This window comes from Pinus tabuliformis, chromosome 7 (genome assembly GCF_031772625.1).
Source record: "Pinus tabuliformis cultivar Carrire ecotype Pingquan chromosome 7, CPIR1, whole genome shotgun sequence".
Classification (NCBI taxonomy): domain Eukaryota; kingdom Viridiplantae; phylum Streptophyta; class Pinopsida; order Pinales; family Pinaceae; genus Pinus; species Pinus tabuliformis.
In genome coordinates, this window is record NC_142293.1 from 1,010,091,756 (window position 1) to 1,010,107,353 (window position 15,598).

Here is a 15,598-nt window from a genome sequence, read left to right on the forward strand (position 1 = left end):
CCACTGATCATATGGTTCAATTTCCATAACTTGTGATATTACATTTTAGGATATATGCTTTCAATCATTTGTTATATTAGTTTGCATGCAAAGTGTTTGATGAAATGCTTAAATGGTTCAATGATTATTGCATACAAATTGTTTGATAAAAATTCCCAATGAGTATTTTTTTGTAGTTGGGGATAGCATTGATGTGTAATAGTATTTTTGTAATTGATATATGCTTACTTGTATCAAAATAGTTTTCTATACTAGTTTGCATGTAAAGTGTTTGAAGAAATTCTTACATGCAAATGTAATAGTGTTGTAGTTGTTTGAAGAAAATGTAAAAGTATGGTAATTGTTTCAAGAAAATGTTTTTGTTTTTGGATGGGATAGTATTGTAGAATGATAATATGGATGTAGCTGATCTATGCCTAATTGCATGCCAAAAAAAAAAATTAAGAGTTTCATGTAAGGAATTTGAAAGTTTTCATGAAAGAAATTTGAAAAGTTGCATGTAAAGAAATGGAAACGTGGCATGTTTTTAGTCATTATGTTACAAGTGGAATAAGTGAAATGTCTTTGACTTAGTCTCATACAAATCTATGAGAAATAAAAATCAATTTATTTACAGGTGTGGTAATATTTAGTAGAGCTTTGAAGATCCCATTTCCATTTGGACATTGGAGATCGGACCATTATAGTAGCTTCCTCCTTCTACCTTAGTGTGGACCATGGATAGTGAGGGGGTATGATTATAGGTTGCTTGAATGCTTGATTAAGTGCATGATATGTGTTTGTGCTTATAAAATTGTATGAAGGAATGCTCCTGTTTTAATACAGTTATACTAACACAAGATGTGTTGAGACAACTTATATGCACTTGCGTGCAAGCGGGTGCTAGTTTTAGTATTATGACTATGATTATGAGTTGATTACCGACTATGCTTATAGTTTTTTAGTATTGGTGAATGATGATTTAAAATTAATAGACATGATTTCTTGAATTTTGGAACATGTGACCGACTGTGTATGAATTATATGTCGCTTACATGTTGATTTCATGATACCTACTTACATCCTTGTATGTTTGGTTACATTTTTGAATATTTTGATTAGATGCATCAGTCTTGTAGGTTCATTACAAGAACTGATTGATTATGTTCGACTACATGTGGTTATGCGTATTGGTAGTTGGTTTGGCATTGCTTATGCATATTGTTGGTTGCATGTGGCAATGTGTACAATGGAGTATTGGTTGTTGTCATGCATGAGGGCATGGTTTTTGCACTTGATATGGTCATGAATTGATGACTTAGCTCTAGCTGGAATGATGTGTATATGGTTTTGTACTCATTTGTTATGTGTATATGCATTTGCTATGCATGTATATTAGGTCAAACATGTGTGGTAAAGTCATTGTATGCTATTTAGGTCATCATGATGCTATTGTTTGTTATAATGCTAATGTGCTAGTTGAGATAGAGCAAGGGATACATATAAAATAATGAGGTTCCACCACTGGATTTTGGGGTAAGAGTAGATTGTCATACATGTATTGCATGTTCGGCATGCAGGTATGTAAGTTAAGGATTTTTATATGCATTAGGTATATATACATCAGGTTTATGTACATGTATTTTGATGTTATGGTGACATTCATGATAGATGTTAGTTGATTAGTGTAGTTATATGCGCATGTGTTAGATAATCAAGAATGATAGTAGCATGTAGTTGTATGCATTGCTATTGTTGTTTTACATTAGATAACCTGATGACTATGTTATATGTTGTTGATGAGCATGATATATAGCTTATTGTTGTTATATGCTATTAACTTGATGATTAGATTTATTTCATTAAGATCTTGATGTCATAATTTGGATTGGTCATATGTGTGATGGTTATGTTCATTGCGTTGAAGATCTTGATGTTATATGTATTTTGTTAACATTGTTTGACATATGTAGATGGTTATGGTTGTGATACTCAGGTATGACATGACATATTTGTGATGTGGTGTCGTACTAATTTAGACTAATCATACATATGTGATTATTATGCATGAACACCAAACACTTATGAGCTTGTAATATGGACATGTTAGTTAGTTATTGTTATGGATACCATGATTTACGTTGACATGTTGTAAAGTTAGATATCACTAACTAGATTGTTTATGCAGACAAGATAGCATCCCCTGAGGTACACTAAGGTATGAGTTTCTTATGTATCAGACTTCGTGTTTCATAGTTGACTATGTTGTCTATTTGATATTTGAGTGTTTGTTGCCTATTATGTCATCTAGTTGATTTATTTAACATGGTATGTTTGCAAGTGGTTGAATGTAGTTGATAGTTGTAGCATTATGTCTAATGACTTTGGATTATGACATGATTGTTTGTAAAATTTGATTTCAAATTGATAAATATGATTGTCTTGGTATTTAGAACATGTGGTTGACATGTGTGAGCATGATGCAGGGAGTTGCATAACAAGAGAGGTTGCCATGAAATCTTGAAGAAGGATCGGGTTGAGCTTTCCCTAGGAACCATGGGGATTGAGTCATGGTGTTTGTTGTTACTCTTGTGATTTTGGCCTTTTATGAATCATTGAGCCTGAGTTGCAACTTTGTTTATGTCTAGTGTATGGCCATACTACTTTCTTTATGGAGTCATGTTGTTATTTGTTTTTATGGTATTCTTCTTGTTTGTTTATCCTCTTGCCTTTGATGTTTTGAGTCTTGTGAATTGGTTGGGAAAGGGAAAGTTGATGGAGCTTGGGGAGAGATTTGCAGTACTCAAAAGGTGATGTAAGACGTAGATGAAGCTCTGTGTATGAGTGAGCGCAACAGAAGGTAAGGCTATGACAGTCGGTTCGATTGGCTGGGTCCATTGTGGTAAATAGATGGTAGCATTATAGTCATGAGAAAGGTAACATGAAAAGGTAAAGTAAATGGATTTGAGGTGTCATATGCTTTGGCTATGTTGGAAACTATTGCTCCCAATGCCTATGAATAAACAAGGAAGTTCTCTTAACCTAGACCTTATGTTATCTAGTAATTATTTTATGATCATGATTATGTTGATATTTATATATGTATACATGTATATATGTATGTATGTCATTGTCTCATAGGATCATGATTTTTTTATGCTAACATTTATATATTTATGTATGTATCCATGTATCTATGTTACTATCTGAAAGGGTTGTCATGGATCATTCTTGTGGAGGAATGATTGCTTATGCAGGAGAATGACATGAAGAAGTTCCTGGTCTTACGAGGAATCAATTGGGAAGAGAAGTCATGACGATATACGAGGTAAATATCATGTGGATATGATTTGGTATTGTATTTGTATTATGCCTATTTTTATGTTATGACAGGTGATTTTGAAGGAAACATTAGCAAAGTGATAGCAGTGTGGTCTTCGACATTCTAGGATAACCATGGATGAGATACCAGAAGCAAGGTTTCTTGGTAAGGACGGTGTATTTTGGATGTGTGGTACTATTGTTCTGCATACGTTGTATATGTTGTACATGTTGCATATATGATGTGTGCACTTGTGGTGTTGTGTATACATAACATGTGTAGATGTTATTTATGCAATGTTATGTACAAGATGGACCATGGTACAAATAGGGTTGTGTGAATATTTCATATGTGGTGTTCTATACCTATTGTATTGTCGTCATGGTATATATGCGGTGTCTGTGCATATGGTGCTCTGTGAATGTTGGATATGAAGTTCTGTGTATGGATGATGCTATGTGCATGTTAAATATGCAGTGCTATGAACACTTGGTTTTGCATGCATGTCTTACATATGGTATTGTGTGCATGATTGTACAAGTGGTGTTGTGAGCATGTGGTGTCATGTACATGTTGTACATAGAGTGCTATGAGCATGCAGTGTTGTGTACATGTCGTGCATGTGATGCTATGTACATATGGTGTCACATACACATTGTGTGTGTGGTACTGTGTACATGTGGTATTGTGTACACATTGTACAGTGGTGTTGTGTACATGTGGCATTATGTACACGTTGTGCAGGTGGCGTCGTGTACATGTTATGTTGTGCACATGTTGTGCAGGTGGTGTAGTGTACAGGTGGTACTATGTACATGTTGTACATATGGTACTGGTGCACGTGTGGTATTGTGTGCATGTCGTTGATGTTGTGTTATGGGCATGCGGTATTATGTATGTGCATCATGTAGTCATGGTATTGTGGCATGCGTACTCATTGTGTTGTACTCTCTATAGGTACATATATTGGGTGGTATTCCACATCGAGTATAGATGGATGCATTATATTGTATATGTTGGGTGTAGGTGTATGTGTTGTATGTTAGGTGTAGATGCATGTATTTCATGCTGTGGTATGCCGTGTGGTTGTATCTGTGTGTTGCACACTATGTGTCTATGCACATGGTTGAGGAGAAGGCACTCGATGATTGTCGGGTGTTGAAATCAATCCATTGTGTTACAAAAAGAACCAAGGTGGAAGTAAGGATCGATGAAGGATAAGTATCGATATTGTATTTCGATTTTAGTATGGATGTGATTTATGATTCTAGCCCATGATGATTACATGTGATCTATGATTTTGATTTATGATTGTTACATGTCATTTATGATTTTGATGGTTATGTTTGAGCTAACCTGATGTGATATTTTTATACATGTTGACTTGGTCAAATATGCTAGTTTGAATTGTTGTGACACGAAGCAAACATGATTGCAAATGTACCGTATTGACGAGCTACCAATGGGGTATGATGTGAATTTATTTTAAAACTGATGGAAGCTATGTGCGTGGTACAGGAACCATGAACATGCATGGTTGGGTATTTGAAATCAACTACAAGAATTAGCAGCTTGATATGGTGGCTTGGTGGTTGCTTATGGTGGTTTGGTACTTGCTTAATGATGGTTTAGTATTTGATTTATGTTGGTTTAGTATATGCTTTGTGGTGATTGATATATGCTTTATGATGGTTGATATACGGCTTATGATGATTTGATATGTGCTTTATTTTGGTTGATACATGTTATATGATGTTTTGATATATTCATTATGATGTTTTGATATATGCTATATGATGATTAGTGTATGATTGATATATGTTTGGTATATGATTTGGCATATGCTTTGGTATATATATTTTGATGATGCTGTTATATGTACACCCATCTATGGATGTAAATACCGTAACGAGCTATGTTATAAAGCTCCACTATGTCGTATGGGTGTAATGTATTATGCTTTCATGTGATTATGTTATCATGTCATATGAGTTTTCTTAGGCAGAATGATCATTGTAAATATCGTAATGAGCTGTGTTATAAAGCTCCATGGGTAGTATGTTTTGTTTTCAACACTCATGTTGGTTATAGGTGTCATTGAACACCGAGGATGGTGTTCCTCCAAGGGGGAGGGTTTTGTAACAGCCCTAGTAAAAATTCCATGTAGAAATATATAAATACCACGGATGATGGGACACGTATTCCAAGTTGAATGGTGCAAAATACATCCTAGGGGTGTTCACTTGGTTGTTTATGGCTATGGAAATTGGTAAAGGGAATGGCTAAGGCATTAAAGAGGAAAAAGGGTATTTTGGCACATTTATTTATGAAAATCATATAAATTAGGAGAGAAAGTAGGTGAAAGGTCACACGTTGCATGTGAGGAGGAAAATGAAGGAAAATAATGGAAATTAGGAGAAAAAGTAGGTGAAAGGTCACAAATTGCATGTGAGGAGGAAATTGAAGGAAAATAATAGAAAATGAAGAAAATAGAGGCCTCATTAATAAGAAGGCTTATGAGGATCAGTGGGCAAGACTTGGTCAATTTAGTTTTGGAGCTCTCTCATTATTCTCTCTCTCTCTCTCGTACTCTTGGTTACTTAGAGTTTTCTTCGAGCACTCTTCGAGGGTGTAGCATACTTGGATTCTTGGATCAAGAAGGCAAAGGAAGAGCAAGAAAACGCAAGAAGACATCGACATCAATAATTACATCATATTTTCTTGGAGGTATCGAGTTGCATGTATGATTTATTCACTAGTTTTGGCATGCATGGCACATGCATGTCGTTTCTTGCTTGTGATCTATCATTGGCATGGAGGATTGCCTCGATGGATAGTGGATTTCCTAGCCTTGCCATTTCCTCGATAACCATGGTTATTGTGGGTTTACTTTCATTTCTTTGTTTTTTTTGGTTCTCATGTTTCCTTAGCTTGGGTTGAGTTATTAGTCCTAGAAGCCCTCGTTGAACAACTACTCTGGAAGCCCTGTAATAGCTTGGGTTGAGTTACTAGTCCTCGAAGCCCTAGTTGAACAAACACTTTAAAAGTTGTGTAAGAACTTAGGTTGAGTTACTAGTCCTTGAAGCACTCATTGGACAACGCTCTGGAAGCCCTTGGTGGGTTGAGTTACTAGTCATGGAAGCCCTAGTCGGACAAACACTCTCGAAGCCTTGTATAAGTTGTGGGTTGAGCTACTAGTTCTCAAAGCCTTGGTTGGACAAACACTTTGGAAGCCCTGTATAAGTTGTGGGTTGAATTACTAGTCCTAGAACCCTCGGTTGGAAAAACACTCTAGAAGCCCTCGAAGGCTTGGATGGAGACCAATCTAATGATGGTTTTTGGTGATGTCAGACCGTGAGGTGGAATCACTCTTTGATGGGTTGAGGTGGGCGGCGTGCCGAAGCCCTCAATTAGTTTTGACTAATGTGTTCTATGAGATCTCAAATTCATGCTTGGAATATGGCAAAGGGGTTATTGGTTGAAGAGAGACTTGGTTTAGCCAATCTTTGGTCGGGTGGAACGTGGTAGTCCCATCGCTGGTTGGTTCATTACATTTACTAATGAGAAAAAAAAATCATTCCCTTGAGTTTCATGTGCAAATGTACTGATGTATAGATGGATTTCGATGGCTGATATGTTTATTGTATTTCTCTTCCTATTATGTTTTTTCTATATGCGCATTTACTCAGTAGGTTGTTACAAAATTTTTTGCACTTCACTACCTACAAGAGGTTACTACTTCAAATTTATTTGGCAAGCTGCAACTTGCATGGAAGTTCCCACTTCCTCTTCTATTAGCTATAACCTACACTTTTCGAAATCCCACATGAAAGCATACTACAATATCCTATCAAAATAAAAACTGATTTTACTAGTTAATTATGCTCTCTATTGAGTTGCTTATCTTGTTTGTTTGTATTTATGAAATCTTCTCCTCTTTCTCTATCTCTTGGTTATTCATGAATTCTCTTACACAATATTTAGTTCTCTAAGTATTTCATTCAAATATGCATCTTTTTATAAAATGAGTTCCTCACTATTTGTACTCCATGTAGGAATTGGAATTGAGGTGTTATCACTTGGTCTTCTATGGTTGTTCACAATCACAATCTTCCTCTTCATTACGGAACCTAGAAATAATTTCAAGACAAATACTCCACAAATTTCTTTGTAAACTGAAAACTTGGGTCCAATATCAATGATTGCAAAAGAAAAAGCTTGATTTTTTTCCCATAATTGTACTTCCTACATTATTTTCTTTTAGTTTTATTTTTTTCTATCACATTTGTATAGACGACATTTCGATGACTAAGGGTTCTTCTGTAATTCCTTCATCATCATCAACATGATAATTCATGTGTTTCATCGCTTGCAATATACCATATTGTTCTACAAATGATTTTGTTCAATGCACGTATCCATTCTTCAAATTATGTCACAAAATATTTTGTTCCATATTTTCATTTCGATTGTAAGTCAAACATCAAGATAAAAAAAAAATCATTAAGAGATTGCATTCAACAATGGTTGGAACATCATATCACTTTTGATAGGCCTTTATCAAATAGCCATAAGAAATAATTAGTCTTTAAGTTCTTCAAGTTAGTCTTGAATCTTCAAAATAAGATTTTGCATCTTCAAACATGTAATCATGCCGGCTAGACATCAAAGCTTTCACATCAATGCCAACATAGTCAATATATTTAGAGAGAGATAAAATTTTAATAAAAAATTTAAGATAAAAACTAATATTTACAAAACTAAATAATATTAACAAACTTTTTAATGTGAAAAAAGTGGTACATAAATAAAATATTTCAATAGAAATATTAAATGAAATATTTCAATATCAACTATATAAATAATATATGATTTAAAAAAATTACTTACATATTATAAAAAATAATTGAAAAAATAAATTATTATAGTTAAAATATTTTAAATAATCTTACTAATCTTATTATTCATTTTCAACCAGTATTATAAATTTCAATCAATTTTTATTTTAAATTCAATAAATTCAAATAATATATTTTACATAATAAAAAAATTAAAAATACAATTTTAAACCACTAAAAATTATATATTTCAAAATATACGTTATTTTTTCCAAATTTTACACTCGAACATTTGAAGTATTTATACTTCAAACCGGGGAAATACCATAATAATATATTAATGTTGTCTAATTAATTTGACTTTTTATATCAAACAATACGAGGAAGAATTTACTTCTGCGAAATAATTCAACCCAAAATGCTCTCCATATTCAATGCAGTTGAATGATGGGACATGAGAATAGTGAGACCCGAACATGGTGATAATGAAATTAATATTCCATCAACGAACACATTGGGACTTAAGTAAACAGATACAAAAGATACGGCTTAGAGACATGGTATTCTTATTCTTGTTTATGGTGAGCCAAACAGAAACTACGAACTTTTAAACGTATGATATATACGCATTTACTGAAACACAGACCTATGTTTGATGGATAATATTCAATCCATGTCCGTGGATGTTCCTCCTATCTTATATTATATTATATTTATAAACTAACTCACTGTATGCAGCGGATCAGACGTGCTGCTTATAATTCTCTTCTCAGTAAACTTCTCTCCCATCTTTCAGAAAGGGGAATTCTGGGCTTGATTTTCCATTTGATCACGGAAGGAGTTTCTCCGTGCAGCGTTGAGAATGGTTTTATCTGCTACAACGAAATAAGCCGAACCGCTAACTGTGTCCAATCAAAGTACACACAACACAACATCAACATACAGTCCATGGGATAATATTATAATGAGAGATATGAGGCTAATTAAGCAGTATAAATAAAACATATATCATCCTTCATTCAAACAAAACACTGTCAACATAAAATTCAGTAGTTGTAGAACCGTTGATCAGAGGATGCATCTACGCAATGCAACGCAAGCATTTTAGTAAAACTATTCAATACAATGTAAGAAAATTAATAGGTATTAAGGAGAAAGACGCAACTGCAACGAAACATTTGGGGATGGCTCGACAGTGATATTTAACTGATTAATTACTGACTTACTTGTAGAAATGATAAGTGCCTGTGCAGCATGATTGAGGTTAGCCCTCGCCCAAGGAATAGCTCTTGCTCCCAGCATCTGCAGATTATTTTAAGGCCGCGTTATTTATTAATCCAACCCAACAGTTACTATTAACCCGGCTGACATACATGAATTGAATTGGTACATATTAATTGGTGCTTTAACAACAAGACTCACTGTGGGGATGGCAGAAGCTACGCATGCAATTGCAGCTGCCTTGGTCCCCGCTTTCACTGCTTCTGGATTCATAGACATACATACATTCATGAGTCTCATCGTGCTCACTAAATGAATGAAATGGATTTGGCGACCCATATGGTCATAGCCATATCCAGGACAAACAAGCAAAGAAATAATGATTAATACAACGCGATCAATGTTAATGAGTGAGTGAGAGACAATATTGATCATGCAGTTTCATTAATTACCCTTGGAGCACTGTTGTGCTCTCAGAATTTTCATGTCAGCCTGTTGCTTTGAACTCGCCATCTCCTCTTCCGCGATGCTATGATGTACATTCAGATTACACAGAAATAATTTGTGCGAAATAATGATGAAACTGAATGCTCGATACTGGAAACTCAAAACACGGTGGCGGTATATATAGGGTAAAAAGTGGGGGAGTTGAAGCTGTGAGCGTGGAATCGAAATCAGTGGGTAGTGGTGTGTCAACAAAGCAGGTAGGGTGTAAGAGAGAAAAGTGCTTGTTATGATGGGGAATTTTTACTGGTTTTGAGACGGAGATTGAGTCGGCATAATGGTCCGTCTCGACCACTGTTTCTGTGTACTGCTTCCCTCGCAAATATCAATCTCAGTACTGTTCCAACAACAAAATCAAATGCACTTTTTCTTAATTGGATGGGAAAAGTTGGAAACTACTCCTCAGAGCCGCCGCTAGATTCGGAAGTCGCTGATGCCCCCGGGTTTGGGTATGGATTTGCGCGAGCAACTTACAGGTGCTTCTCTTCTATTTGTCACGTTCGTGGGTAGCGAATTAGAGTGTTTTTGTTGTGAGTGGAGACTGATTATGACATAGACAGACAAGTATCCGTTTCCGCGTGCCCTCTGTTTTTCGGGTTGCATTCACGTGCAAGCGCAATCGCGAGTCTCTTTTTGTGTCAGAATACAGGGATGTGACTTGTGACTTTTGGAGCATTATAAATGCTATGTCCTTACACTTATTATAAATGCTATCTCCTTACACCTATCAGGGTTAAATTTGACGGGTGACCTTACCCGTCAAGAAATTTTTTTATGACATTTTTATTTTTAAACTAATCATCATATGACTTTTAAAATTTATTTGTACAAATTTTATCTAATTTCAAATTGTACTCATAATTGTTTAAATTTTTCATTTTTTGTTGTACAATTGGGCTCAAGTCTCATTGCTACACTTTGTTTTGAGACCTGCTGATTATGAATCCCTGCCAATTGTATGCGGCTTTTTCACAGAGGATGACAACTTCTGATCACAAAAATTCAAAGCCAAAATACACAGTTGCTCTGGTAGGGTTACTGGTTCTCGGTATGGCATCACTTTGAACATACGGCAAGGAATGGAAAATTTAAAGCAACGTATAGTGACAAAATAAAAGTAGATCATCACCGAGCATTCCATATTTTTATTATGTTCGCATATATGCATTTCCATTCTAATATATTTTTATTATGTTTGCATGTATGGATTTCCATTCTAATAAAATATATACCGCAAAATCTGCCAGAAAGGAAAAGTTTAAAATTGTTTTGAATATTAGTCTCTAAGAAATCGGTCATGGTCCTCCAATAACCAACGCAACGTGCGAATTTGAACTATTTTAGGCATCATATTTGGTATATGATAAGCGGCGTGCACATTCAAACAAACTTCACCGAGCATTTTTATAAAGTAGTAATTTATTTAGTGTATATACTTCCCCTTTTTTGGGTGAAGAGTCCAACTTATAAATATTCAACCCAACTTTTCTCTAAAATTTTTAATCGTGTTCGGATTATAATAGAAATAATTCTGATAAGGTAGAAAGGGCGATGTCATAGATTGGGAGGACCATAAAAGTGCTGGTGAGATGATCTAAAAGAACTCTATAAAGTAAAAAAAACTCAAGATATGGACTCAAAGCAGATCACATGTGAAGCAATCCGGATTGAAATTTAATATAATATAGTTTATGATAATGAAATATAATTGTATCCCCAGAGAATAGACAAATTGACCAATCTGAAAGGTATATTTGGTAAGATAATACAAGTATCATGACCATACACAGAATTGCTCAATTCTGTGTTGAAATTCATATGTTTACATTGACACAGACAATCAGACAGCTCTACGTTACATATATCAGAATGTTCACATTAAAAGCAAGCCTATCAGGAACAGGTGAGATAGTACCTTAAGGCTTTGATCAAGCGAGGCAGCTAATTGCGCGCCATTGGAAGAGGCTGAGGCCGTATAAATACATGTCTTTAGACTTTCCTCCTACATCTGCAGAGGAGACAGTCGATAACAAGTGTCAATCAAAATGGCACTCTGAACCCCGTAGTACTCGGGCCTATTTGCCTTCATAGACAGATAAAGCTGGTGATGCTGTGCAGTCCCCTGCGTAGAAACCAAAAACATAATGTGCATGAACTATGTAAATGTTCAAAAAGTAGATTCAATATCACCATGTACACAAACTAAATTTTGGAAAGTTTCACCAAAAGATGTAATTGTCAAAACACCACTATTACAAACATAAAAATAAAAGCAAAAACTTTAAATATTTAAGATTCTCCTTTCTTTAGCATCTTTACAGATGTCAAATACCCTATCCCATTCCACCATAGATGAATCAAGCCGAGTTAGAGACACCCGCATCAAGGCATCCAATGCAACTAATGATAGCTTTGTTCTTCGGACATCCTTTATTATGTTTTGTCTTGAGAATCCTCTCTCACAAGCAACTGTACTTGCAGGAATAGTCCCTCGCAATTAACACGAAGAGTGTCAACAAATGGATGCAACTCTTTCAAACAAGCCTCAAAATCAAATGTAGTTTTGTTTTCTTCACTTTGATAATAAGGATGTTGTAAGTGTTGAAAAATCTTTTCGAGCCAACGGTTTGAAATTCGTTCTCTGCCATGAACATCCTCTAAATAATGGCAAGTGCTAAACAATTTTGCTGAGTTGAAAAATGCAAGATCAGGGAATCTTCCGTTCAAATTCTCTACAAGAGCTTGAACATAATCTTTTGCAAGTTGTTTGCAACTTTCTATTGAACCTTCAATACACGGTTTCCATGATTGTTTTTGTATATCAACACAATCATCATATGCATGTGGAATTGATACAAATCGTAATTCATGCTTGTGAACAAGCCCCTCCTTATCACAAATTTCTAAAAAGCCAAATTTAGAGGCATCTATAAATTTAGATAAATAACATGTGCCATCTGAAAATGTGTCGCTTCTTAAAAACCACCTTTTCAAAGTGTTTACCGTGACATCTATGGCTGCCCCTAAAGAGCTCACATCAATGTACTCTTCTTGGAATTGCTTGTTCAACTTGTTTAATTCACACATTATATCTGCAAGCATATGTAAACAAAATTGTACTGAAAAGATTCTTGCCTTATCATACCATGAGTCTTTTCTTTCATTTTTCCACAATGTTAATATGGGAGGCATAAGTGCAACAAGTCTTTCAATGACTTGTCCCCTTGAAAGCCATCTAACTCCATGGATTTGAAGAGCTTGAAGAGTTTCAAGTTGCATAAGTTCCTGTAGAGCAATAAGTTGACTATTTCTTTTCGTAGAATTTTGCAGCCAAGAATATACCTTATTTGCTAATTTCTCAACAAATAATAATTCAGGTATTTTTTTTGAAGCATCTCATGCAGCTAAGGCTTCACGATGAGCAATGCAATGAACACCTACAAGATTAGGTACATCTTTCTTCAAGAAAGTGATAAAACCATTTTCATTACCAACCATTGAAGAAGCGCCATCTATGGAAACTCCTATCAATCTTTCTGTTGAAAGGCCCCTTGATTCCATTAAATGTTTGATTGCATCATAAGTTGTTTTCCCTCTTCCATCGCAAACATTTATGAGCTTTAAAAACTGTGAAATTCGAGGACCCAATCCTTTTGAGTTTAAAAATGTGGCATAAACCACAAGATGTTTTTCTAAACTACGGTCTGTACTTTCATCTAACATCAATGAAAAAAAACGGCTATCTAGCATTTTGGAAGTTTGTAGCTCTTCAAGGTACTGAGATATAGCAAAAAGGAATTCTTTTGCAGCCATGTGATTTGTATATGATGTGTACTCTTTGTTCTTTGGCATATTAGGCGTGTGTAAAGACATTGTAAAAAAACAAAGAGATTCATATTTTGAAAGTGGTAGATCCTCTTGTACCATCCAATATACTAATTTCATAGTAGTGATGACTCTTTCTTTGTTGATATCATCAATGCATGCAATATGTTCTGTAATAGACTTCGCCTTCTTCTCATTTCCACATATCCACTTTGCCTGTGAGAGTTTATGAATGCTTGAATTAGCATGAACAATTATAGAATCATGTTGCAATGTAGAGCAACCAGTCCCAATTCCCCATGGCCCCATTGCCTTATGCATTTCACAATATATGCATTTCATAACTATTTTTGCTTCATGCTTTGCCTCTCTCAACCACTTATACTTAGTTTTCCACTGATCACGAAACTCTCTTTTTACTTTCATTTTTCTTTTTTTTTGGGTGGTAGGTTCTCCGTGGTGAAATTCTTCATCACTTTTTTCATTATGCTGCAACATATCATATTCTTCATTATGCCCCAAGACATCTAAATCTTCATTTAGATCAAAATCATGATCTTCTTTATCAGGCAATGAAGCTTGAGATGTATTAGACCATCCAAATTTTTTTTTGATAGAAAGTTGATTTCCTTTTTTTGAAGACATTTTTGATATATAATACCTATATAAAAAAAATAAAGTATTTAGTATATATGAATTTCATTTCATCAAATTAAACCATATTAAAAAAATAATATTGCATTGTTACTCTACTGAAAATCCCAAACACTAAAAATAAATCTAAATAAATCATTTAATAAAACTATAAAAATACATCTTTAACAAATTCAATTAACTAATCCAACAAATGAAATTTTACAACAAAAATCCAAAACTAAACAATATAACAGTTGTTACAAGGAGAGGTCATTTATAAGTTTTTATTGTAGGGGGCCAGTGCCAGTGAAACAAAACAGTGAATTAGGGCCCAGGGGAATTACCAACAAAAAGGTCATGCGTCTGAGGACAGAGCTTACCTATAATAATAATAAATGTGACAGAATATTAATGTGTTGAGAAGATTTCTGCAAGCATGCAATCTCTGTAATAATAACAAATTGTTTTAATTCCAGACAACAAAATTGATGATCGTTTAAGATGGTAATCAAAATGCAGATTGATCGCCTGACAGAGTCACATAATATTGCAGGGAATTAGAACCAGGTTCTATTCCTGGACAGTTTTGGCAAATTAGGTGACTATGGGGTCACGAAGTACACTAGGCTGCCACTGTCTGCTGCTATGGCCTGCTTATTGCGTGAGAGGGCAGGCAATATACCAACCTTTATAGTTCACGTGGCAACATCCCCCATGAATGCCTTGTACTGCAAATAGCCCTAAGCCATGGTCATCATTGAGTACCTGCGATTTCCACAGAGTCTCTGATATCATGTGGATCTTGCCGGAACCATATTAGTCTTTGTCAGGCATTGTTTTTCAATATGTAATAAACATTTGGTAAAGAACAATGATCCGACTAGATGCAGGAATTTGCAGCAATCCCTCGCACCCCGCGCGAGAGAAATAGTTAGCTTTTCGAAAATCGATTGATCAGGTCTACAGTTTCCAATGTCAAATCGATTAAAAAACCCCGCAAATGCACTCGAGAACGCTCATAGTTAACCCCCCTCTTACATTTTGTTGTTTCATTTTGTCAGACCTTTCCTATATAGATACTCTGACAGATCTATTACTGTTACACTGTGTTTTACGGCATTCTCGCTTGTGTAAACTGGTTGATGCGGCTTAAAATGCTGTAGTATAACTGTTAGAACTGAGCAAATTTTGCTGGGGCAATTTTGTTCTAAATGGATTTTTTGGATTAGTTAATTTGAGTCGTGTAATTTACTAAAATCTATTCTTACACCAA

General features: G+C 35.0%; 1 protein-coding gene across 1 annotated transcript; it reads right to left on the reverse strand.

The window, feature by feature from the left end:
- Positions 1-8,616: 8,616 nt before the first annotated feature.
- LOC149250986 (early nodulin-93-like) lies at positions 8,617-9,969 on the reverse strand. The gene is made up of 4 exons (XM_089456504.1): positions 9,813-9,969; positions 9,562-9,623; positions 9,366-9,441; positions 8,617-9,041 (listed from the first exon to the last, which is right to left on the reverse strand). The coding sequence occupies exons 1-4, from the start codon at positions 9,871-9,873 to the stop codon at positions 8,932-8,934; spliced, it is 309 nt and encodes a 102-aa protein (XP_089312630.1). The 5' UTR covers positions 9,874-9,969; the 3' UTR covers positions 8,617-8,931.
- Between the last annotated feature and the right edge of the window lie 5,629 nt (positions 9,970-15,598).

What these genes read in the sequence shown, in the direction of transcription:
- LOC149250986 (XM_089456504.1), bottom strand. Translation starts at nt 9,873, where the DNA reads ATGGCGAGTTCAAAGCAACAGGCTGACATGAAAATTCTGAGAGCACAA. An exon ending in TAGCTTCTGCCATCCCCACA is followed by an intron (nt 9,442 to 9,561) that starts GTGAGTCTTGTT and finishes AATAATCTGCAG; the next exon opens with ATGCTGGGAGCAAGAGCTAT. An exon ending in GGCACTTATCATTTCTACAA is followed by an intron (nt 9,042 to 9,365) that starts GTAAGTCAGTAA and finishes GATTGGACACAG; the next exon opens with TTAGCGGTTCGGCTTATTTC.